Source organism: Eptatretus burgeri, chromosome 4 (genome assembly GCF_056783735.1).
Source record: "Eptatretus burgeri isolate ZD-2024b chromosome 4, Ebu_testis_v1, whole genome shotgun sequence".
NCBI classification, from domain to species: Eukaryota; Metazoa; Chordata; class Myxini; order Myxiniformes; family Myxinidae; genus Eptatretus; species Eptatretus burgeri.
This window is the reverse complement of record NC_140964.1, coordinates 103328285-103354966: the sequence shown is the minus strand read 5'-3', so window position 1 is coordinate 103354966 and position 26682 is coordinate 103328285. Positions and strand designations below refer to the sequence as shown.

General features: G+C 42.2%; 2 protein-coding genes across 2 annotated transcripts in view; one reads left to right on the top strand and one right to left on the bottom strand.

Annotated features, from left to right (window-relative positions):
- LOC147028801 (uncharacterized) overlaps positions 1-10342 on the top strand; it is a 328207-nt gene extending 317865 nt beyond the window's left edge. Inside the window, exon 4 of the mRNA XM_085879526.1 lies at positions 8008-10342. Within this exon, the coding sequence (XP_085735652.1) occupies positions 8008-8024 (17 nt within the window). The 3' untranslated portion in view covers positions 8025-10342. The remainder of the gene's footprint in view (positions 1-8007) is intronic.
- Positions 1-26682, bottom strand: part of LOC147028800 (carbohydrate sulfotransferase 8-like) — a 303172-nt gene that overhangs the window by 209056 nt on the left and 67434 nt on the right. The window lies entirely within an intron of this gene.

The window sequence follows — 26682 nt, the reverse complement described above, 5'->3', positions numbered from 1 at the left end:
TGTGTTGCTATTTTCCTCAGATGGTTGAACAGATCATTGTCAAACTTTCAGAGTTTCATTAGTGAGTACCCACGAGTGTTTTATGAAAAACAAGGACAAATGTGTCCAAGAGCAGCGTCCTAAAGGTTTTGTCGGCTAAAAAAAAACAAAAAAATAAAAACAACAACAACGACTTCCGATATTTTGTCACGTGCCTTGATTAAGACAATAGCGAGACCCGTCATAGTGTATTTACGAAATATAGTGTATTTACGAAATAAATAATGTATTTACAATACATTAAATGGAATAATCTTTAAATAGTAACGTGAACATTTCGAAACTTTAAAGCAAATGTCCGAATATATTTAAAAGTTCATGATAGACACTCTCAAAAGGCACCCTCAATGCGAGGATGTGTACAAGTGCTTAGTATTGAAGGAAATCCGGATCGTGTATATAAAAGAGCAGAGAGAAGAAGAGAGAAGAAGAAGAGAGAAGAGAGAAGAGAGAAGAAGAAGAAGAAGAAGAAGAAGAAGAAGAAGAAGAGAAGAAGAAGAAGAAGAAGAAGAGAGAAGAAGAAGAAGAAGAAAAGAAAAGAAGAAGAAGAAGAACAAGAGAGAAGAAGAATAACAAGAAGAAGAGACAAGAAGAAGAATAAGAAGAAGAGAGAAGAAGAAGAAGAAGAAGAGAGAAGAAGAAGAAGAAGAAGAAGAGAGAAGAAGAAGAAGAAGAAGAAGAGAGAAGAAGAAGAAGAAGAAGAAGAGAGAAGAAGAAGAAGAAGAAGAAGAGAGAAGAAGAAGAAGAAGAAGAAGAGAGAAGAAGAAGAAGAAGAAGAAGAGAGAAGAAGAAGAAGAAGAAGAAGAGAGAAGAAGAAGAAGAAGAAGAAGAGAGAAGAAGAAGAAGAAGAAGAAGAGAAGAAGAAGAAGAAGAAGAAGAGAGAAGAAGAAGAAGAAGAAGAAGAGAGAAGAAGAAGAAGAAGAAGAAGAGAAGAAGAAGAAGAAGAAGAAGAAGAAGAAGAAGAAGAAGAAGAGGAAGAAGAAGAAGAAGAAGAAGAAGAGATGAAGAAGAAGAAGAAGAAGAAGAGATGAAGAAGAAGAAGAAGAAGAAGAGATGAAGAAGAAGAAGAAGAAGAAGAGATGAAGAAGAAGAAGAAGAAGAAGAGATGAAGAAGAAGAAGAAGAAGAGATGAAGAAGAAGAGAGAAGAAGAAGAGAGAAGAAGAAGAGAGAAGAAGAAGAGAGAAGAAGAAGAAGAAGAAGAAGAAGAAGAAGAAGAAGAAGAAGAAGAAGAAGAAGAAGAAGAAGAAGAAGAAGAAGAACAAGAAGAAGAAGAAGAAGAAGAGAAGAAGAAGAAGAAGAAGAAGAAGAGAGAAGAAGAAGGAGAAGAAGAAGAAGAAGAAGAAGAAGAAGAAGAAGAAAAAGAAGAAGAAGAAGAAGAAGAAGAAGAAGAAGAAGAAGAAGAAGAAGAAGAAGAAGAAGAAGAAGAAGAAGATAAAGGAAGAAGAAGTAGAAGATGAGAGAAGAAGAAGAAGAATAAGAAGAAGAAGAATAAGAATAAGAAGAAGAAGAAGAAGATGAAGATGAAGAAGAAGAAGATGTAGTGGAAGAAGAAGGAGAAGAGGAAGAAGAAGAAGAAGAAGAAGAAGAAGAAGAAGAAGAAGAAGAAGAAGAAGAAGAAGAAGAAGAAGAAGAAGAAGAAGAAGGAGAAAGAAGAAGAAGAAGAAGAAGAAGATGAAGAAGAAGAAGATGAAGAAGAAGAAGAAGAAGAAGAAGATGAAGAAGAAGAAGAGGAAGAAGAAGAAGAAGAAAAAAGAAGAAGAAGAAGAAGAAGAAGAAGAAGAAGAAGAAGAAGAAGAAGAAGAAGAAGAAGAAGAAGAAGAAGAAGAAGAAGAAGAAGAAGAAGAAGAAGAAGAAGAAGAAGAAGAAGAAGAAGAAGAAGAAGAGGAAGGCCGAGCGTTCTTAGAGCAGCGTTCGCTACGCGAGACGCTGCTAAAAAACGTTTTGATAATTTTGAAAAAAAAAGGTTTCATTTTTAGGATTCTTTTTCATCTCTCTGTTGTGCCGAAGTCTTTGCAGCTATGTGGAAGGCAATATTAAATGATCCCTGACCCCATTCCTCAGTGAGTGTAGGGAAGTGTAATGGGCACCCATAAACATGGGGGAAAAATATCAAATTGTTTTTCTTCAAAATTCCAGCAGGGATAGAACAGCATCAGGCAATGCTGGGTACCCCAATTAGTCTATACTAATAAATGTCAGTGTGTGTGTGTGTGTGTGTGTGTGTGTGTGTGTGTGTGTGTGTGTGTGTGTGTGTGTGTGTGTGTGTCTCCGCCATAACTCTAAAACCATAAAACCTAGCAGCCTGAAACTTTGCATGCATATTAAGGAAACTCCAAGAAAGTGCAAGAGTGAAAATTGGGTGTTTAGGTTAATTAAAACACCCCTTTTGAAGATAATTAACGGCCTTATTTAAATATATCCTTCATCATGCGATCCTCGGCCACCTCACTCTCTTGGGTCTGAAGGGGTTTCCTGGGTAACCTCGTTGGGGTCTGAACCTCTCCGCACTGATTGGGGGTCTGAAAAACCTCGTTGGGGTCTGAAAAAAACCTCGCCACGTTTTTTGGCCTACTCAACCATGCCTTGATTTGGAACAGGCTGCAATTATTTCTTAACAAAGTTTTTTTTCACGTTCCTCACTCATACTATCGAATGCCTGTTCATCATAGCTACGAATCGCTGTACACATTGCGTTTGTAAGTACTATAGTTTTCAAATTAGGAGCTTGGAGTAATTTCATGCATTGTATAATACGATTTTCCACGATCAACTCTCACGGACTAATTAAAGTATGTTGTTGTTGTTTTTCTTTCGGCTGCTCCCGTTAGGGGTCGCCACAGCGGATCATGTTATGATCCGCATACTGATTTGGCACAGGTTTTACGCCGGATGTCCTTCCTGACGCAACGCTGGTCACCTCTTACGACACAGGGATAAGGATTGGGTTTCGCCATGATTCCGGGCTGCCCTCCACCCTCTCATAGCGCGGCCCAGCGCAGAGCTCCCGTCCTCAAGCGATCCTCCAACCCAAGCCTCTGAGTAGCCGGATTACAGGCGCACGTCACTACGCCCGGTTAGACTAATTAAAGTATATTATCGAAATATTATTTCGGTTTTTTTAGGATCAGATATCGCCCGGACTAAATAAGTGTCAAAATCTGTTGTGAAATCTGATAATTTAAATAAATATATTTAAATTTAATAATAAATTTAAAGAAATAACTCACTTATAACTAAGCCGATATCCCTATTTACCTTAAGCAAGCAAGGCTATGTTCCCTCCTTCTCCAAAGATACACAGGAAAATGTGAAATTTCCAAAGCATTAAACATCTTTTTCTACTGTCTAGAGAATTATATTGAGTGAACAAAAAAATTAGGAACATGCCAAAATCGTGCCCTGTCCCCCAGAGGGACTGCCGAGCCATGGAGTGTGCCAGATCTGTCTATTTTTGGAGGTTTTGCGAGGTGCTACACAGAGAATCAAAGCAAATATGCCAAAAAAACCAGACGTTGAAAAAAAAAGTTATCACGTTTGTGCGGACTCCGAACCGATATACCACACGACGCGTGCACAGCTGGAGGCAAGATGGCGGATTATCTGCAATGTTTATGTCATGCGATGTCTCCAGGGTTGTTTTGCATTAAGTTGCAACGTATTTGTGGAAAGTCATTATTTTAACAATTTCATTTTATTTCATTAACTACTGCATGCGGGGTGAAGACCGGCTTTACAGTAAAAGGGATCCTATATCATATGCAGCAAAAGCCTGGCCAACCGTTCCCTATCAACCATATAATTGGAGTGCTTGCATGAGTGTATAAGCCACCTGCCGAACGCCTCACAGTCGATAGCAGTACCGCGCTACGTGCTTCTGAGCGAATCGTTCAATCAGTGCGGACATTTTTCGTACTCCATCATCCTGAGTGAATGGTTTTTGCTCTACCACTCTGAGTGAGTAGTTCGTGCTACGCCACCCTGAGAGACGGTTCGTGCTCTGTCACCCTGAGTGAATGGTTCATGCTCCGTCATCCAGAGCGAGTGGTTCGTGCCCCGTCACTCTGAGCGAGTTGTTCGTGCTCGGTCACCCTGAGTGAGTGGTTCCTGCTCTGTCACCCCGAACAAGTGATTCATCCTCTGTCACCCTGAGTGAATGGTTTGTGCTTCGTCACCCCGAGCGAGTGGTTCATGCTCCGTCACCCCGAGTGAGTGGTTCATGCTCTGTCACCCCGAACAAGTGATTCATCCTCTGTCACCCTGAGTGAGTGGTTCATGCTCCGTCATCCAGAGCGAGTGGTTCGTGCTCTGCCACCCTGAGTGAGAGGTTCGTGCTCGGTCACCCTGAGCGAGTGGTTCCTGCTCTGTCACCCCGAACAAGTGTCACCCCGAACACACTCCCTCCAATCTCATACTCCCTTCCAGGTCTTCAAGACAGCTGTGCCTATTTTGCGTGGAACTAAAATGTGTTATTCAGGATGAATATACACAAGAGGAGAGATATAAAGCTTACAGTATTGTTCGTGTTAAATATCGAAATTGAAACACGAGAAACACCCACTATAAACAATGGCCTGCAAAAGTATTCACCCGCCTCCCTTCCAAAGTTTTCACATTTTGATGTTGCCTGAGCTTATTTCATGATGCTTTCAAATCAACCTTTATATATAGAGTCTTGACAAACTACTCTAAAGTGAAAAAGCTAAAAAATACAGATAAAATGTGAATAAGTTAGCTTAGCAGAGGAAATGAGATGATTCTCAGTTGCACAAGTACTGTATTCAACCCCTTTGCCTAATAAACCCGAAATCACTTCACGAGCAAATTATTTGTTTAAAAGTTACAAAATAAGTGTCATAGATTTCACCTGTAAGTAATCAGTGGTTTAACTTAAAAATTAAGCTTCCCACTTATCTAAGGAGTTTTAAGGTACAACTCACTTGGTCAACCAAGACAAACATGAAGACCAAGGAGCTTTCCAAAGAAGCCAGACATAAAGTGGTGGAGAAGCAATGTTCAGGAGTAGGTTTTCAGAAGATTTCAAATTCACTCATTATCCCTTTGAGTATGGTAAAATCCATCATTGAGAAGTGGAAGATGCATCATACCACCCATCCAAACTCAGCATCCGGTAAGCAGAAAACTGGTTCAGGGTGTCACTGTGAATCCAACCATGACGTTGAAAGATCTGTAAGGCTCTATGTCTGAGATGGGGAGGGGGGGGTCAATGTTCATCAATCAACAGTATTCCATTCCTTTCACAAAGCTGGCCTTCATGGATAGGTGGCAAGAAAGAAGCCGTTACTAAATAATGATGCATCTTAAAGCTCATATGGAGTTTGTGATAAAAGCATCTTAAACTGCAAGCATGTGGAAAAACGTTTTGTGGTTCGACAAGACAAAAATTTCACTTTTTGGTCTAAATTCAATGCATTACATCTGACACAAACCGAACATTGCACATCACACAGTCAACACCATCCCAACTGTCAAGCATGGTGGTGGCAGCATAAAGTTATGGGGCTGCTTTTCATCAGCAGGGACTGGAAGCTTGTTTGGATAGAAGGGACAATGGATGCTGCAAAGTAGAGGATAATTCTTCATGAAAACCTGTTTGAGTCAGCCATGAATCTGAAACTGTTGGAGATTCACATTTCAGCAGGACAATAATCCAAAACACAAAGCTAAAGCCACACTGGAGTGGCTGAATAAGAAGAAAATATATATTCTTGAGTGACCCAGTCAAAGTCCTGACTTGAACCCAATTGCACATTTATGACGAGACTTGAAGATTACAGTCAATCGACAATCCCCATTAAACTTGGCAGAACTGAAGCAATTTTCACATGAAGAATTGGCAAAGATTTCTCCAACTCACTGTGCAAAGCTGGTAGAGATCTACCCCAAAAGACTCATCACAGTCATTGGTACAAAAGGTGCTTCTACCATGTCTTGACCTTAGGGACTGAACACTTTTACAACCAGTGAATTTAGTTTTGTAAATATTTTTTACAGGTATTTATGACATGTAACCTCCTTCAACTATAAGTGTTTCATTTGATTTCTTCAGTAATGAATAACAAAGTCCGTTTGGAAAAATTGTTTCGACATAATTCGTAATTCATCTAAATGTGACATTATTGGGAGGAGGTGAACACTTTTGCAGGCCACTGTAGATCATATGCGGCATCAGCTAGTCTATCACGGGCCCTGTACATCCCAAGCATGCTTTGCATGAGGAACAATGTTTCTGTTGCCGTCACAAAGCAATGCTGCTTTAACCATCGATTGGCCAGAAAGGGTTATACACAGGAACAACTACTGTTTAAAAGAATAAATTTTCAAGTGACTTAGATGAGTTTTTTGGGAAAGTCTCACCCTCTGTTTTGTGTTTGTCTTTCCACGTTCTATCATCAGTGACTGGTACCTAAAGTAACCAAACTGAACCATCGATTAACTTTTCCATGATTTGAATACTAAATGTTAAATGATGATTCTGATCAAGCATATAAAATTACCTGTATTTTTGCATGATATGCATGAATTGTCCATTTATGTCTGAACGTCTCTTTGAATTGAAGAAGTTAGAATAAATTGTTTTGATTTTTGTTATGCATGTGGACAATTTCACCTTTCCGTTTTAGATTAATGAGTTGAGATTTGGTTTGGTGAGCAATTTATGGGCAAACATTGCTTAACTACATGATGACATTTGCTGAATTCATGCAACTGTCTTCAGAAAAGTTCTGAAGGGCCTTGGGGACATTTTGCAATACCCACTATGGCAGTATGTGACTTTTTATTTCCTCAACAGAATGGCTTAAGTAGAGTTGTTATAATTAACTGACAGATTCTGTGGAATGGTCACTGTTTGGAAAAAATAATTTTTCTGAAACTGCTCCACCACCCCAAAAATTAAGAAAATGAAGAAAATAAATGGTACCTCCTGGTATTTGGGATGCATTGAGCATGACAAACCATGATTGTGGTATTGTCCCCTCCACTGCACCCTCCCTTCTCCATGTTATACATTTCACCTTATACGGTTCAGATTGCAGTTCTTATTTGGCAATAATAGTGCTTAGAGGTATGGCTAAATTGATTTTGATATTTTGTTAAAATAAAAATTAAATCTACAATTTCACTGCTCATCATAATAAAACTTAAATTAATTTGTTAAAATGTGAATGCCCACCAAGCATGTCGTTCATTATGATGAAAATTATTTATAGCGTTGCTTTTAACAGGGTTCTGTTGTAATTTAATGACGATTAATCTTCGAGCTTCACAGCATAAAACCTGCCCGGTGCTCTGCTTTGCACTCTTTCATTAATCATTTATTCTGGCTGAAGGGCTGCATTAGCACTCCTGGCATCGGCTTGCAGGCACTTGCACGCCAAGTTCTTGTGTGGCCAGATTTTGGCCATGACATTTAAAATTTAAGTTTTGTTGCTTTTCAAATTGGTATATTTGTCAGCTTTTGAGAAAATTGAATGTTTTTAAAATATTTATTTTAGTCAGGAGGCCCAATTCAGAATAGTGTACGACCCTGCTGATTCCGTGTTAGAATAGTGCAACAGGTGTAAATTGACTGTCCAGACACACAGAAACGTGAATCAACTTGTTGCCAACTCTGGATATGGATAGTATGGCCGCCATGACAGTTTACAAAATGGTCGCCATTAAATACACTTTTCGTCATATTTCAGCCGCAAATTGACATGAAATTACAAAATTAGGGTCGATTTCCATGTTTTTGAGCATGCCTGAGCTGATGGGAGTATAGAAAAAAAACATTGCTCCATCCATTTTCTAAAAATAATATGACTTGTTTTTCACTATATTATTTTTAAAGAAATGTTCAGGCTTGAATTAGAATGTCTGATTATACAAACCACAATCAATGAATTTTACAACTTTGCTATAAAATGAACCTAAACTACATAACTGTGTGTTTTTCTGTTACCCAGGACTAACTGAAAAATGAAAGCCGCAAGATTTCTCACAGGGGGTTCAAGGGATCGAGAAGAAGAAGAGCATGTAGACTGGAATAAATGCTTTATTTACCAGGACAGTTCAAAAACTAGCAAGTCAACGCCACTTCGAAAGACTACAATCGTTGGTGTGAAAACTGTAGCTGAATGTTGCAAAGAAAGAGAGAAATATAATGACGCTAAATATGTTGATTCATTCTCAAGAATCAGAAAATATTCTGTACCGGAGCACGTCGAAAAGATTCAATGGCACAAATTCTGCTATAGTGACTTTACTCACGCACAAAAAATAGACAGACTGAAGTCAAGGATTCAGCCACAATCTGTGACTTACGCAGAAGAGATACCCACAACATCAGGTTCCTCAGAGAAATACCATGTCCCAAAGTCACTAAGATCCGCGCACAGCGCTATGGATTGGTCAAAATGCGCTTTCTGCCAGACTGACATTCCTGGAAAAGCTGGTGTCCTGACAAATGTTGAATTTGATCACACATCATCCAGGATACTTAGTTTGGCCCAATTTGACCCCACCATGCATCACAGGTTTGCAGGTGTTTCAGACTTGATGGCAGCTGAAGGTAAATATCACCTCAAGTGTTATGTTTCTTTTCGCAGAAAGTATAAAAAGGAGAGTGGAGAGAAAAACCAGTCTCCTGAAAGCATCTGTTTCAGAAATGTGATGAACCAGCTTGAGAAAGAGCTGCAGAAGGGACATGTGTTTACCCTGAAAAACATCTGGGAATACTACAGCATGCTGTTATTGAATGATTTTGGAATTGAGGCTGGAGCCTACAAAAGCTACAATTTCAAGCAGAAAGTGTAGGTTCACTTTGGTAGTGACAAGGTGACATTCGTGCAGCCATTGGATGTCACAAAACCCCTCATAGTTGCGTCCTCAACTGTGACAAAGTTTGCCATGAGAACCGCCGTGAATGATTTATCTGAAGAAGGTGAAAGTTCTGAAGAAGATGAATTGGCCCAGTGCAGTCTGCCTCATCATGAGAACGAAATCCTTAGCTGGATCTTCAGAGTGGGCATAAAGATTTACAGTGACGTAAAACACTCTCCAGGGCATAGCATTATCGGTGGACTGAACACAGAAAATGCAGAGCGAATTGTACCTGAAACCCTGTACATGCTTGTAAAGCTTCTTTGTGGTGGTGACAGCACTGACAAGATGGACAATGAAGAAGCGGATGAGACAGATACCAAGAACAAAGTTCTGAGCATCTGCCAAGACATTATTCATGTGGCTTCAGGACACTGATGTCCTCATTCTCCTTGTTGCCTATCAGCCGCATCTCAGTCCCTTTCTCTGGATGAATGCAGGGACACCCAAAAAGCAACACTACATTCCCATTGACTCCATCAATATCCCAGATTCGCAGAGGGAGTCACTTCTGGCATTTCATGCAGTGACAGGTTCAGACAGCACAAGCCAGTTTGCTGGAATTGCGAAGCGCCCTGCATGGGCTGTCTTTCAAAACAACTCCCACCTGTTGAATAACTTAGGCAAAGAGGAAATTCCTGATGAGAGTGTGATTGCAGATGCTGAGTCATTTGTCTGCAGGCTTTATGACCCTCATGGCCAAGATAACTCAATTCAGCAAGTAAGATGTGATCTGTTTCTCAGTCTGACCAAAGCTATTGAGAATCTGCCTCCAACTCGCGATGCTCTGATTCTACACATCAAGCGAGCGCACTACCAGACTTTTGTGTGGAGAAGAGCCTTGGAATCTGAACCACATCTACCTGCACCTGAGAACTGTGGGTGGGAACAGGTCGTCAAAGATGGCAACGAGACATTTCAGCCGCGACTCATGACTGCACAGCCTATTACTGCTTACTGTGTAGAACTGACGACATGCAAATGCCGTGGGTCATGCTCAACTCGACGGTGCAAATTTACACGGAATGGACTGCCTTGCACGAAAGCATGTGGATGCAAAGCCCTTTGTAGGAACCCGTTCAGTGTACAAGCCGATCAATAGCTCTGAAAATTGTACTTGGGTGTTCTCACAACACTTTTCTCTTCTGCAAAGCAACGTAATTTTGTGTTAGAAAGAATCTGACAGCTGTTGAAATAACCTTTGACTGACTGTAAACCCATCTCCATCAATAGTGCTAAACATTTTCTTTTTCACATTTGTTGCTCGTATGTGCATTTTCAATTTCGTCTTTAAGTTGTCAATTATGTGAAAAGTTGTGATCCAGTACAAAAATAAAGCACAAAATAGTGTTCCTCGTGTCAGATTACATAGTATTTCACAATCATGACAAATTTCTGGCTAGTACAATTTTCAGTAAGAAAAAGACTAAATCTGATGGCGGCCATTTTGATTACTGTCATGGCGGCCATAATATTCAGATGCAGACTTGGCAACAAGTGGAACTAGACTTGGTCATGCCTAGACTCTTCAAAAACACCAGTTGCACCATTCTAACATGAAATCAGCAGCGAACCTATTTTCTAGGCTAGCTACAGATTTTGGCTTCTAGACTATTTGCACAAAGGCCAAATAAAATGAGTTAATGTTATATGGGGCATTTTCTTAGTCATTACATCTATATTGTTACATGCGCTGATGCCTACACTCTTTTCTTAGGTCGAATAAGCTTTGTGGTGACTTTTATTTTGCCGTTGCTGGTTTTGAACTTTCCCAGATCTGTCCATGTGTTTTTTTTTTCATGGCGAATGCTGCCATCTTGCTCATACAAAGTTATTGTCATGTGCGCGGCACCCACTTCAACCACAACTGCAACCGCAACTGGCATGAAGACCAACCACGCCAGGGTTAACCCCACAAATAAACAATTATTCAATAAATTTAATTGCAAAACACACCCAGACAGGAAATGTGCTTTGCACTCTAAATAAGGTCTAAAGCATGATGTAATTAACCCAATTTAATCCTCCAGTGATACTCAACAAAACCAAAACGGTTTGCATGGGAAAGAATGAAGGCAGACACACATGCAGGCTTACAAGCCAATTATTATTTAAGAAATATTAGGATGGATAGGAAGGGACAGACACAAAAGGAAATTTTGTACATCAGACGAATACGTAATCCAAAGAACACGAATAATAATTGAATACATAAGTAATCAAAATACCCCCTGCCCAGGCCTGGTGTTGGCTGAATGGTTATGGTGCTTGGCTTAAGATCCTTGAGTCTTGAGTTCAAGCACCTGTCAGGCCGTTAAATAAACCCCAAGTAGGTTTAACTCAGCCTGTCATCCTTCCAAAGTTGGCAAAATGAGTACCAGCTTGCTAGTAGCAAGGGCCATTGCATCAGTGGTACAGCCACGCCACCCCTTGAAAATGATGCAGCCAAGCAGCCACAGGCTGCATACGAATAAATATCCAAGACGACAACGTCGTGCAGAGCACGATACTTGCAAAATCCAAGAAACAAATTTGATCTCAATTGGTGGTTGAATTAAATGATCAAATATGCAAATCCTCTTCAAATTTCAAGTCAATCGGTCGAAAATTGACAATTTTAGAAATCCACCCAATGTTGACCTCAAAAATAATTGGTGGTTGAATTCAGTGACCTGAAATATAAATCCTCTTCAAATTTCAAGTCAATCGGATGAATATCGAGGATTTGAGAAATTTGTTGATCTTTGACCTATGTTGGTTGACCTTTTGACCTCAAAAACAACAGGTTTCTTCCTTATGACAAATTCTACCATGTAGTGAAGTTTCGTGTAGATCGGTTTAAAATTGTGACCTGGAGATGATTGACAGGCAAACAGAATAACAAACTCGACTGACCAATATACTTGAAAAATCTTCGATTTTGCAAATAATAAAACCCCATGCCGCGTCTGCACCCCAGAGTGCCAATTGAAACCACACATGTAGCCGTACATGGGAACGAGGCAAGTGAGGAACTCTGTGCTTGGGTAATGGTCAAGGCAATGATGAAAAGGCAATGAAAGGCAGGCTGTGATTTGGCAGTGCAGAACGCCCACGACACGGCTACAGCTGGGCCAAATGGTTCAAGAGACGAGCACAGAGTATTATAATCCAAACCAATCAGCTGTCAGGCAGAAAAAACATGAACTGTATTTGCCCTTCGTGTTTTCAAAGTGTCAGCCCTGACTCTATCCCTGAGATGAGGCAGTTCAGTGGCTGTGGCTGGCCAGCCAATCATGACCTCCCAGTACAGACGATGAATGGTGATGCCCACCAATCAGGGCTCACTCATGGCCAAGCAGGGCTCATGGCCAAGCATGGGCCAAACTGCCAAAATGGCTCCCCCTTCTTGCCCTCCCCTTATAAGAGGACAAAATGCCTATTTTTTCTCTCTCTCTCTCTACAAGACAGAGGGTCAAGGAAGAGTGTAGTTGAACTGCCAGCGCAGTAGTTTGACAACAATGGAACACAATCAGCAAATGAAAGAACGAACAGGAAAAGAACAGACATAGAGAAGAGAGGAGGAAACATTGAAACCAGCAAGTGAAGTGTTGAGTTTAGAAGGATTAATGGGGGTACTAAAGTTCATGGGTCATGATGGGGGATGACACAAAGTGGCAGTGCACTGTCTGCTTGAAAATGGACGTATTAAGAGTACAAATGAACAGCCTCTGAAAGGCAATTATTTGATGTAGATGGGAGAAGTGAGGAACAAAGGCATTGAGGTGTGTACTTAGCCTGGAATTTGGAAGTTTAACCAGGAGGAGATTACAGGAAGAACGCTGCAACTGGGGTTGTTGTGGAGAATTGGAGGACAGAGAGCAGAGGGAGCAATATCAGAGAAAAGGTGGTTAAAAAAAACTGAGATGAGTGACTTGCCTGCAATGTGAAATCAATAGATATTATGCTCTGGATTCATCATGAGAGATTCCAATTACATTGAGAGCTTTAGATTCCACATAATCCAGGAGAGACACATGTGATGTTGGGGTGCCAGCCCAGAGAGAAGAGCAATACTCCATTCAGCTATGGACAAAGGCCTTGTTGACCGAGTTGCTTTGATTTTTCCAAGGAAAGACTTGGATTAACAGAGGATGCCCAGTCAGTGGTTAACTTTGAAGGTCAGCTTTTCTCGATGGTTGGCTCAGGATAGGTCATGGCCAATGGTGAAGCCAAGAGGTTCAAGGTGTTGACCCTTTTCCAGTGGCTGACCATATAAATAGATAGGTGGATTAGTTTGATGATCCTTTTGGAGTGACAGGGTGAGACAATGAGATTTTCCAGGATTAAAGGACATGTTAAATTTATCAGACCAGCATCGAATCAACTCCTGACCATCAGAGAGTGATGCAGCTACAGTCTGCCTAACAGTTGGATGGGGGTATTCTGCAACACAATGTGGAGTATTCTGCAAAAAGAGAGAGTATTTTCTACAGCATCTGAAAGGTCGTTTATTTAGATGAGGAACTGGTTTATTTAGATGAGGAAATTGAAGGCTGGGCCCAAGATACTTTGTTGTGGAGTTAAAGTCTCCAATCAGAGAAGGGTTGAAAAGGGTTCCATGGATAGCAATACATTGACTGCATGATTGAACAAATTCAGAAATCCAGGAATGAAGCCACTCTGTATGCCACATCCAGAGAGCTTGGCAAGCAAAGCAAGATGCCAGACTGTTGAATACCAGAAATATAGCATGTCTAAAACCAGATGGTATTCATGGAATACTTACCCCACACAGTCTTAAGAAGGACTTCGTGCAAGCCAACTCTTCAGCAGCAATTTTTTAATTAAAAAAAATTAAATTCAAATGAAATGGAAGACCAAACAAGTAAAAATATAAATAAAATGTCAAAGCCCCCGTTGTTTTAGTAATTTTGCTGTGTGGATTTAAAGGGCCAGCCAATATTTGAGTACAACTAAATGGACACGAGTCTACCAGTCGGCCATCTTTGATCAAATCGCAAAATAAAGTGAGGTGTTCGTGTATGTCATCATTTGCTGTGCTTTTGCTAAATTTGAACAAAATCGGACCATGCATGTCTGAGAAATTGTTGAGGACTTTAAGTAACATTTAAGTAACAAAATGGCACCAGTCGGCCATATTGGATCTGATCTCAAAAAAAGAAAAACGTGCATAGAGGATGGATAGGGGGTCGGAGGCTGGATGGGATAAACCGGTGTCCGAGAGAAAGTACGTGCCGTGGAGATTGTGGCCTCTATCCTTTTGTGAGAGGGCAAATTGCAGTCCTTGCCACTTTGACTGTGTGAACGATGATATTCTGTGTTGTTGAGGTTACTCCCTTACAATACAGAGATGCCAACTTTTGGAAATCAGAATTAGGGAGGACTTGCAACCGACACCAAATAATGTGCGCAAAGCGCACATCTCGAGCGCAGCGCGCTCGACCCTTGCGGCGGGGTCCAGGGCCCGCCTTAGGGCCCTGGAAGCTCTGGGGTTCCAGACGCTCTCTAGTGCCCTCTGAGCCCTATTTTGGAGCATTTAACATGTTAAGAATTCCCACTTTTTGAACAAAAAAAGGGGAAAATTGTGCACTTTTTAATGTTACATGTATGTTAATATTAGTAAGTTAGGGGACAATCAAAGATTAACAAAAAGCACAAAAGAAGCAATATTTTTCTTACCTTACTGGCTGGTACTACTGCTGCTTGCTTTTTCCATGGCAGCTTTGCTGAGTGACAGCTGTGTGGCTCTTTTAGCCCTTCTGATTATGTCTTTGCTGTATTCTCTCTGGTAGCAAGGGGTGCTATGAGCTAGTTTTTCAATTAAGAGAGCTTCCAGGGTTTTGACACTCAAATTGGGACAAAATTCAGTATGATTCTTCCGTACAAGACTGAGTGCCCGCTCACATGATGCGTTCGAATGAGGAATGACCAAGATTCCCTTCATCACTTTGCTCAAATTAGGATACTTCTTGGCACCAGTGCAGGGATCTGTGAGCTGTGAAATCCGATGCCACTGCTCATCCACTCTCACTGTCTCAGTAGCAATTGTAGCTATGGAGGCGTCTGCCTGGTAGTGAGCGAATTCACTCTCAAGACTGTCTATGTCACTATCACCACCACTGAACAGACAGGGGAATTTCTTGATGAAAAACTCCACACAGTCAAACCCCACTTCTTGGTGTAGCTTAACATCCAGCACCTGAGCATGCTTGGCTAATTCATCATCTAGCGGCCAGGTTTTGAAGATGTAATTGCAGGCTTTCACATAATATGAGCGAACTGCACTGAAGAAACCTTGGATGTCTGACTCACTCAGAGTGAAGGTGGATTTCTTGAGACTCCTTTGTTCCCTTATATAAAGTTTGGCATCGTTCCCAATCATGAGGTCCTCATCATTCTTCTGATGATTTCTGTCAGAGAAGGGTACATTTACCAGAGCAACCGATGACACCGATGGTTTCAAAAACCGTACGAAGATATCTTTCAGAAGACCATTCAATTCTCCGTGCAGGAGATGAATACAGGGTTCGTCTCTTTGGAGCAGAAGATTCCCCTTCTCAAAAAGCTTGTTAGCATATCGAAGGAAGAAACAATAGAGTTTTGTTTGTGGAGACAAGAACATCCTGTTGACACGTTTTTCTCTAGATTCCTGCACAGTGTTTGAGGAAGATGCGCTTTTAGTTGTAGAACTCGTAGTACACTTAGCCGCAGGGCGATCACACTTGCGTTTACTGCCAGCAGAAGAGGTCAGACTCGTAGTACCAGATCCAATTTTACGTTTGAGGAGAGAGCTTGAGGTAGGTGCAGCCAAGGAAGAAGACCTCTGATTCGAAGGTTTTGCTGAGCTTCTATCAAGTGATTTGGCAAAAGCAGAACTTAACTTGGGTCCTTCTTTGCCTGTAGATGGGACTATCACAGTCTTTCTCGACTCTGAAGGGATCTGCTTTGTAGATGAACGTGATGAAGGGCCGGTGATGCTACCTGCTCTCAGCATTGCTTTTGGTGCTGTCCCTGCTGTCTTCTTCGCAGCAGATACTGCAGTGGTAGTGGTGAATGCTGCTCCACTAGTGCTTGATCCTGCAGTGCCAGTACTGGCAGTAGATACAGTGCCGTCCTTCTTGCTCGTTGTTAGAGTCTTGGCTACAGTTGGTTGCATTTTTCTTCGTACTTCTTCTTTGAAGAAGAGGCGAAGTGGCTCCCACTGTTCAATCAGCCTGTCTAGGCACTGACCAAGGGACAGCCACCTTGTTGCGACATGCTTCAGAATCTTGTGTGTCGGGGCATCACAGAGTTCTTGCAGTGCTTTCACTCCTTTGACGCGTTTACTACTTTTGTCCAAGTAGTAGTAAATATCGATGAGAAAGTCATCTAATTCAATGGGTAAGGCCTGAGCCGCCTTCTTGGCCGTATTGTGCATCATATGGCAAGGGCATCCCATGATGTAGCACTCTGGATTTTGTTTGTGGATATAAGCAGCGACTCCTTTGTGCTTGCCCACCATGACAGAGGCATTATCAGCACAAAAGGAAACACAATTTCCCCACGGAATTTTCCTGTCACTGAACTCATGATCAAGCAGTTTGAAAATGTTTTCTCCAGTGGAATCTTGTTTGCACGCAGGCAAACTTAGCAAACCTTGCTTCACAATCCCAGCACTGTTGTCATAGTACGAAATCAGGACAGGATATAGCTGGGCCTCACCACTGTCATTGCTACCGTCTGTAGCTAGGCTAAATGGAGCTAGTCTAGCAATATCGGCAATAGATGAAGCAGTAACATTTGACAACTCACCAATTATTGCTGAAGTTTTTGTTCTTGCACATCCATACTTTGAAGCAACTTTTGAATCTGGAAACATCTTTTGAAATAGAGGTCCAGCATGATCTGAGACTGATATTGGCAAGTTATGTTCCACAATAAATCCACTAAAGAGAAGTTCCGCTCGGGTAACATCCTCTTCCTCGCTTGTCCCTTGTTTGGTGAAATAATTCAGAAGTGTACCGGTACTCGTGCTCGAAGATCTCTCCTTTGCAATGTCTGTGTGCCCTTTGCTTCCAACGTGCTTCCGAATATCATCGCGACCTCCGTGCTCAACTGAAATATCAACGCTGCATACTGTACAATACGCATGATGAATTCCTCTTTCAGACTTTCGAATACACGGGTATTGGAGACTGTATTCGGTCTTGTACTTCTGAGACCATTTCTTGGTCTTCGTAAGCTTCTTTTCTGCCATTTCGTAATCAACATCGAGGGCTTGAAGCATCGGTAACTTCGAAGTCGATGTTCCACAGCTGCAGCGCGACTCGTAGAACTCTAGCGGCTGTTAAACACCGCACGGTGGTCGCGACCGCCGGGCTGGTACGGAGCCCAGCTGCATGCAGTGAGCGTATCGCATGCATATACACTGTGCATACATACCGCATGCACTGTATTGCACACATACCGCATGCACTAAATCTCAGTGCATGATCGCACAAGCGAGATCCAGACCCAATGTTTCGCTGCTCCTCATTTGAATTTGCAATTTTTTACGTACAATTTGGTAGCAGCGAACGTTATGGAGTTACCACATGCTATACGTAGCAGACGATGGTTTTCATTCAATTCTCATACTAGTACATTCTGATTAGTGAACAGTGCAAAAATATCAAAATTTCGGGAGGATAAGGATAGTGATCGTAAGGGCGGGAGTTTGGGTGAATTTTCGGAAGCCTCCCGATGAAATCGGGAGGTTGGCATCTGTGACAATACTGTATATCCAGAAAAATATTGGCTTTGACAAGAAAGTGGTCAGAAGAGTCAAGAGGGGCAGAAGGAAGCAGATGAGCAGAAGAGGACCAGGGGAGATTGGATGGAATGTTAGTCATAATACTCGGTCCAGGAGAGGACATCAGTTTCAGAAATCAGAGTTTGGAATTTTACAGATCAAGTCAGTCCCATGGAGTCACGGAAGACCTTTACTGCAATGCTATGGCTGGTTGTTGCAGATCAATATCCAGCCATCTACCTTGGTGACAGTTGAAATCGCCACAGATGAGAAACAGAGATTTGGGAGTGATTGTTATGAGTTGATCTATATTAGAGGAAATAGAGATACAATATATAGAGTCATCATCATTGGGTGGACAGCAAACTGACAAACATTAGGTGGTTGCAGAGAGGTGTATGCAGCCAGAGGTATTCCAGAGGTATTAATTGTTCACATACACTGCAAGCCACATTGACAGCATGGAAGGCTTTAGGCCTGTGCATCACTACACCATGAAGGGCCTGTCAAAGCCTAAGAGAGAATAGCCAGAAAGAAACACAGAGGAATCGGACACAATATGTGGGAGAAACATTTCTGTTAAACACACATTGTCTGGAGATATAGTAGTAACCTCGATGGAGAGATCAGAAATATTACAACAGAGACATCGAATATTGGTGGACCACATTATGAAAGAGGGGGAGGAGGAGATGAGGAGTGGGTTGGATGCTGGGTTGAGTGTGTGGAGGAGGCGGTGGGATGCAGAGTGGGGGTAGTCATGGAAAGCATGGTAGGGGTGGCAGAAAGCATGGTGGGGGAGGTACAAAGTGATCACCAAGGGTAAGCTTCCCTGGTGCCTGCATTCCAATGATGGCCATATTATTTTTGGACCACCATATGACCTTGACCATTAACATTTAGAGATGGAGTGTAAATTAAGAAAATGTTTCTATCCACAATCTATCCATAAAACTCAGCATCATGAAAATTGGAGGAAAATTATTCAAGTTGTGTTAAAAAGGTGTTATTTGTTAATTAGGTCACAATCCAAAAAAGTTGGTCAAGGACACTAATCAAATACCAGGTGCACAAATGCAGTGCAGGTCCACTATTATGATGCAAGAACATATTGGAAAGCAAAGCGGTCTTTGAGATTTTGTATTGGCAAAATTGAGTGATGACACAAAACACGTTATATTTTCAGACTGCCATTTGACCCTGACCTTTAACCCAGAGGGGAATGATGTAAATTAAGCATAAATGCGCCTTACTCTCGGCTATCTAGAAAAGGCAACGTTGTTCTGATCAGACAAACCTTAGTCGAGTTATGGTGGAAAAGGTTAATTGTCTAAAATTAGACAGTGATCTTAACAATTAGGCCATGGTCAAAAAAATTGCACCAAATGCACATAATTTTAATCCCATTATTGATACAAACTTTCATTATGAAATTCCCAGACAGCTCCGACAAACAGCTTGGACATCAATTGGCAGAAAAAAATCAAAAAACTAGAAAGCATCTGAAAATGCAAAGCCTGTTCGCTTCTGCTTTGTATGTGACTTCTTTCATATGGTAAACATGACGAAAACAGCTAAAAATACAAGAAACCCTCAAATATCGTGGGTTCTATTGTTGCGGGTTTCGACCAATCGTGGGCAACAATTTGTGTTCCAATTTCGTAATTGCAGTATTTTATTTCAGTATGCCTGGTGTTGGCTTAATAGGTAGGGTGGTGTGCTTCGGATCTTAGGATCCTGAATTTACAATCCGACTTGGCTGTTGAATTAATACCAGTTGGGGTTGACTGCCTGTCATCCTTCTGAGGTCAGAAAAATGAGTGCCAGCTTCCTGGTATCCTGTGTTGGAGTGGAAACCCATCCAGTGTTGTGCCCAATAGTCAAGGAGACTGCTTCAGCAGCACCAATGCTCTGCACAGAGTGTGGTCCCAATGGACGGAATGAATGGTATATTATTTCAGCCAATCGCAGTTTTTGAGCTAAGATGAGTCATTGTTTGTGTCCACGTGTACGATTACCTCCCAGTACGAGCCTTTTCTTGTTTCTCGTGCACTGTAAATTTTAATAATGAGACCAGCATACAGGAATGAAGCCAAGTTTCGTATTGAATCGTCATCAAACAGGAAATGACATACGGAGATCCTGTAATACTAGATCTACAAGATCTATACTACTGGTCAAAAGTTATAGAACACCCCCATTTTTTCAGTTTTTACTGAAATTTAAGCAGTTTAATGTTTCAATGTACTCTGAAATTATAGCATAGAAAAAATAAACAATTGCAGATAAAAAGAAATCATGGAATCGTTTTGTTGAACAAAATTTAATCTAAAATTTTGACTCATTTTGTCACTTCTTGCCGATGCTGATTTTGTCACTTGCCCAAAAGTAGCCACCTTTTGCAGATATAACAGCCAAACATACTAGTGTCATTCTTTCTTCAATGGAAATCAAATATTGTTTGGAAAGTTCTTCCCAACAATGTTGCAGAAGTTCCCACAAATGTGTTGCACTTGTAGGTTGCTTTGCTTTCACCCTTCTGTCCAGTTCATCCCAAACTAGCTCGATGGAGTTTAAGTCTGGAGACTGTGCTGGCCATTCAATGATTTGAAGCCTACTGTCTTGTTATTTTTTTTCAAGGTAGTTCTGTCATAGCCTGGAGGTAAGTTTTGGGTCATTATCTTGCTGTAGGATGAACCCCTGGCCAAGTCGGCATGGACCAAAGGGTATTGCATGGCGCTGCAAAATGCTGTGCTAGCCCTTTTGGTTCAGGGTGCAAGTCACTCTGTGCAAGTCACCGATTCTGGATCCAGCAAAAGAGCCGCAGATCATCACGCTTCCTCCTGTATGTTTGACAGTTGGTGTCACACACTGAGGAACCATCCCTTTCGCCTACTCGACGGCATACAAAAACCCTGCGTGATGAACCGAAGATTTCAAATTTTGATTCATCGGTCCATAAGACCTTCCAATTTTCAGTAGCCACTGGTGGTGCTTCCTGGCCCAGGCAAGCCTCTTTTTCTAATTTTGGCATCTTAGCAATGGCTTTCTTACTGCCACTCGACCTGTCAAACCTGCAGCACGAAGTCTTCTGTTCACAGTTGAAACTGAGACTTCCTTACTCCGACCAGTGTTACGCTGTGCTTGAAGCTGCTGTCCTGTGAGCCGCCTATCATGCAAACTGTTGACTCTCAAAAACTTATCTTCTGATTGTGTTGTGGCTTTGGGTCTGCCAGACCTCTTCCTGTCAGAGTTTCCTCCAGTTTCCAAGTGCCTTTTGATGGTGTAGGAAACTGTACTCACTGACACCTTGGCTTCTTTGCAAATTCTCTAAAGGAAAGACCTACACTTTTAAGGGTTATGATGGTCTGTCTGTCTTCCTTTGTTCATTGTCTTTTTCTCACCATTATGATAGCAATATACTACTTCCTGCAGTGCAATATTGTCCAAATCATGCTTCAGAGGGTGTAGCAACACAGTCTGTTCCAACACTGCTTTTATACAGGCAGAGGGTTTGTAACTAATCAACAAAAGTTGGGACACCTGCAGGAATTGTTTGCATCAAATTTAAAGGCTTAATTTACTTCCATTGCTGCAGAACAGCTTCAGTTGCGAACCCATTACTTGCTCCATCAAAAGGGCATTTTTTTTTTAAAACTCTGAAATTTACATTACTTTTCAGTTTTTGGTAACCTAAACTGTTTTTTAACCTCCGGCAGTTTACCGCTTAGCTTTGTACCAATTCAGGTTATTCACTGGACTTGAACTGCTTAAATTTCAGTAAAAACTGGAAAAATGGGAGTGTTCTAAAACTTTTGACCGGTCATGTAGGCAACACACAACAGTTAATAATGGCGCCCAAACATAAAACGATGGACAAAATTAATCGTGCCAAAAGGCAGAGAAAGGGTGTGACATCATGCAAAAAAAAAACTGAGGTGTTCGAGACATCGGCAAGAAGTGAAAGTGTGGCATTGGTGAGCCGCCATTACCGGCATTACGGGATCAATGAATCAGCTGTGCGGTGAACGTAAGTCAAATATTCATGCAAGGGTTCCTGCCAGCCAAGTGCAAAAAATTCATTCCAGTCCCGTGATTCTCATATTGAAAGGATTGAAAAAGTGCTTAATGTGTTGTTTGATGACCAAACAGAAAGAAATACCATTGAGTGGACCAGTGTATGGTAAAAACCATTGTGGATTTACCAACATTTTCCATGAGGCACCCGGGGCCAAAGGCTCCAGTTCAACCAATGCTCATGGAACTATCGAGGCGAAGGGATTTATGCCAGAGCAGGTTCCTAACGCTGAAGAGAAGGGATTATTTGGAAGAGGATGCCATCTCGTACCTTCCTCTCCAAGCAGGGAAGAACTGCTCTGCATCAAGGTGGCTAAAGATCGTTTTACTCTTCTTCTATGCGGCAATGCAGCAGGTGATTTCATTGTGCTCCCGATGATCCAACAGCTATCGCAAGTTCTGCAGCCACATCTTTCTAACCTCCACCCTCCCTCTTCCAACAGCATCATCATCATCTCTGAGCAAAGTCTTGTGTTTTCCATTTACGGAAGAGAACAGAACGCCTCGTGAAATTTCTATAAGAAATGCCTTTTGAACAAGTATGCCTCATGAGAATGCCTCGTGAAACTTCCAGCACCAAGAACAATTCCCAAAAACTTGATCCCATCTCTCCTCCAGGTGACATTTGCGGGAAGAGATGGGGTGAGGGGGTATATGGGGGAAGTGAGGGGTAGGTAAAGGGTTCGAGCCACAGTGCTTCTGTTTTTAACCAGTTGATTTTTGCTGATCAAGCTTTGCTAAAGAGCTTTAAGGCATGCATCATCTTGGCAATGCCATCAGAGTTTTTGATACAAACACATACATCATTAATGTACACAATGGTCTTTATAGTATGGATTAAACCTTTAATAGTAAAACCAGACAAAGACTTCCGGAGAGTGTTTAAAAGGGGTTCAAGGGATGGGGGCATATAAGGCACCTGTAAGTGGACAGCCTTGCCAAACACCTCTTTCAATACAAAAAGGGGGCACAAGCTCATTGTTAATATTGAGTAGAACAGATACTGTATCTTGGAATAACATAAATTTATACATAATAAAATAAAAGGTCCGAAACCAAATCGTTTTGAAACTTTGGACATGCATTCATTAGAAACATCATCAAAAGCCTTCACCTGATCGAGGAAAACGAGGCTAAGACTTTCATGAGAAATGTCACAAACATCAATCAGATTACGAATAACAGAAATATTGTCATGGACGCTACAATGTATGCCTGTCGTCGGACGGACACGACGTGCTTCGCCTGTTCATTCCGGCAGCCCAGAGGTGACATTTATATCTGGGATACAACAGTAGCATACCGAGATAGCTCTGCAAACAGTGCCTCAGAGTTTATGAATGGCAGTACATTTGATATTAGTATCTTTACCACTGGGGTGTTGAGTGGGGAAACCAGAATGAAGCGTCCACTGTCTGTGGACAAACCAGCCACAACAATCTCATGTACGAGGCTTTCTTCAGCAGTAAAAACCACGACACATTTATTCATTTGTGACGCTGCACAAATCTTATCCATCCCGATAATATTACCAATTGCAATAACAACATGTTCGACACTGATCTCGTCAGGAGGAACACACACTACACCATGCTTCCGTGAAAGAACCTCGAAAGCCACATATCGGGAGCGTGTCAACATTTCTCCAACAGAAAATTCCCCGGATGAAGTAGAAATGGGGGAGGAGTACAGCTTTCTGTGAAAATCAGGGATTTGAAAGAAAGCAGAAAGTGCTACGCGACATATACCAGCAGGAGAAAACTAACGCAAACAAAACATACCTCCCGAAGAAGAAAGGGAAGAGAAACCACAGCGACTCATTCGAGTGCCAATGGAAAACTCACCTCTTTCTTCACCATGATCTGCCCTCCCCTCCACCCTTCCAATTATGTCATGTGATCATTGTGCGAGATATCACTGGAAAATCGACAATCGCACGTCTTTTGCTTTCACTCCACAATTAATCCAAGCCGCACTATTTTTCTCTGCTGGTTCTGTGTTAATCCCTGCGACTCAGTGTTTAGTTTTGGTTCCGAAGAGAAAGGCAAGACTTTTGGGATCGTGTCCTACATCAAAGTACAGTACAATCCTGAACTATTTCACCAGATAATCCAGTTTAAGTGGCTACATCATCCATTATTATAATTAATTATCTGATGATCCACAATAGCGAGTTTAGGTTTAGTGCTCGGGGTCATTTCGCCACATTTTGTGTTTGGCCGTTTGATATTTTCATTGATTTGTATTGGAAACATTTTGTGTATTTACTTTGTTGTAAAGATCCGTCGCAAAGATTCCAAAATCTTCAGCTTTTCTTTAGAATCAGTAAATGACAGGTCTGATGCCTTTCCGTCAAGCAGCTCTATATTCTCAAATTTTCCTGTGGAGAATGTAAGTTTACTGTCGGACACAACTACTGTAATGACGACGGACAAGAATAGGATCACCTTGCATGGATCGACTGCCAGATTTCTCGGCGCATGCGCACAACACCTATAGGCCAGATGAATACCGCCAATCAAGCAATTCACAATATCATTACATCTCCCCTTTCAGTGTGAAGAGAAAAGCTGAAAATAGCAAAAGCAGGTTTATGTTCCATAGAGAGAGCAAAAACAAACATTATAACCAGCTAACGAATACTCAAAAGCCACGCTATATGATTATGATAGAATGTAGTCTTTCAGCCTTTGAAGCAAGGACCTGGCCCGCTGCGATTTGTGGCTCGGAGGTTGAGCAAATTGGGAGTTCTCAGCACTCCAAGGTGGTGTTGGGGCCATGTCCACGGTGCTCTGAGCTTCTCCAGAGGAATGTTTAATTCTCCAACGTCCGGAAGTGGGAGAATGGTCACTGGCTCAGATGGAGATTTCCGCAGGTGTCACCTGTTGCAGCGGTAGGATCTGCCATTGGCCGTGGTAACTCGGTACAATCTTGGTGCGGAAAGTTTGCGAGGTACGACTACATGTACCGAGCCCTGTCTGGTCTTGATGTGGGCATCACCACCTACTCGGAGCTCCATAAGAGGTTTCACTCCTCTATCATATATTTTGATGTACTGCTTCTGATGGTCCCGGAGCTGCTGACAAGCATCTGATATGACACCTGGCTGGAGGCTTTTACTGTAAACAGGTAATTTATCTCTTCGCCTCTTGTTCATCAAGAGTTGAGCTGGAGGGAGTGTCATTTCGCAAGTAGGAGAGTTGCGGTCGACAAGGATTACTAGTTGAATGTCAGTACTGTCTTCATGTGCCTTTCACAAAGGCTGCTTCATTGTCTGAATTGCACGCTCAGCTTGACCGTTGGATTGCGGATATGTTGGGGATGAAATTGTGAACATTATGCCCCATTCTTGTCCAAAGTCCTTAATTTCTGCGCTACCAAAGGGGACATTGTCAGCGAATACCTCTTATGGTATGCCAGGGCGGGAAAAGTTCGCTTTCATTGGTGATATGATAGCGGTCGTTTTAGCCCATTTAGCTGCGTCACCAGGAAATTTTGAGAAGTTGTCCACCAGGATGAGATAGTCTTTTCCACCGAAGTGAAATATATCGGCACCAAGCTTCTGCCATGGGCGATCAGAGACGCTGTGCGGGATGAATGGCTCTTTCTGATTGGCAGGCCAATATCTGGCACAGACCCCACACTCAGCAACACGTGATTCTATGTCTCTTGACATACCTGGCCAGTACAAAATGGGTCTAGCCTGCACCTTGCACTTTCCCACTCTGAGATGCCCTTCATGAATTTGAGCCAGCATGTCCTGTTGCATTGCGGCTGGAGCAATAATCTGCTCGCCACAGAACAGCTGATGGATGTTCTCCCGAACAGGCCAGAACAGTTTCACCATTAGAGCTACTCTGGCTCAATGCACAGGCCAGCCTTGTGTGATGGTAGGGCTGAGCTGTAGAAGCGCTGGATCTTGTGATGTCTCACATTGCAGTACCTTCATTCTGCCAGTGCTGACTGGAAGCTCAGTGACCAATTGATGTACACGAAGGTGTAGGTCATCTTCCAGCGTCTGATCATGCAGTGGCAAGCTAGATGACACTCTGGAGAGTGTACTTGCGATGTATAGATACTTTCTTGGGATGTACTGCACTGACACAATGTATTGGACAAAGCGAAGCATCATGAACTGAAGTCTGGCTGAGGGTAGGTGCAATGGCTTCTTGATGATAGCCACCAGTGGCTTGTGGGCGGTGTACGGTCGTGTCAAATCTGTAGATGTACTGATGAAAACGCTCTGTCCCAAATACGATTCCAAGAAGCTCCTTTTCTATCTGGGCAAAGTTCGGTTCAGCAGGTGTGAGAGACCAAGAGGCATAGGGAGCATAGGGAATAGGGATACTGAGGGGGGGGGGATAGAGAGGGGTATGGGATAGGGAGGGGTATGGGATCGGGAGGGGAAAGGGGTAGGGGAGATATAGTGTCGGATCTGGTGAAAACAGGAAGGTGGGAGTATAAACAGCAAGAAATGATGTGCAGTGAACCAAAATGAAAGGGGGGAAGAATGGAATGAAAGTGGCGCGAAGAGGGATAGGAGAGACTACAAACAGAGCAGCTTGCAACCTCAAGGAACATGCACAACCGCCTTGACACCACAACCAATGTACTAACGGCCGGGAGGTGGGAAAGGGAAAGTAAGAAAGAAGAGGAGGGAGGGGATGGGAAGGAAAGGGAAGGGAAGAGAAGGGAAGGGAGGAGAAGAGTAGAGAAGAGAAGAGAAGGGAAGTGAAGAGAAGGGAAAAGAAGATAAGGGAAGGGAGGGGTTGGATTAGCAAAAATAATGTTATGCTTAATGACCAAATACACACACACACACACACACACACACACACACACACACACACACACACACACACACACACACACACACACACACACACACACACACACACACACACACACA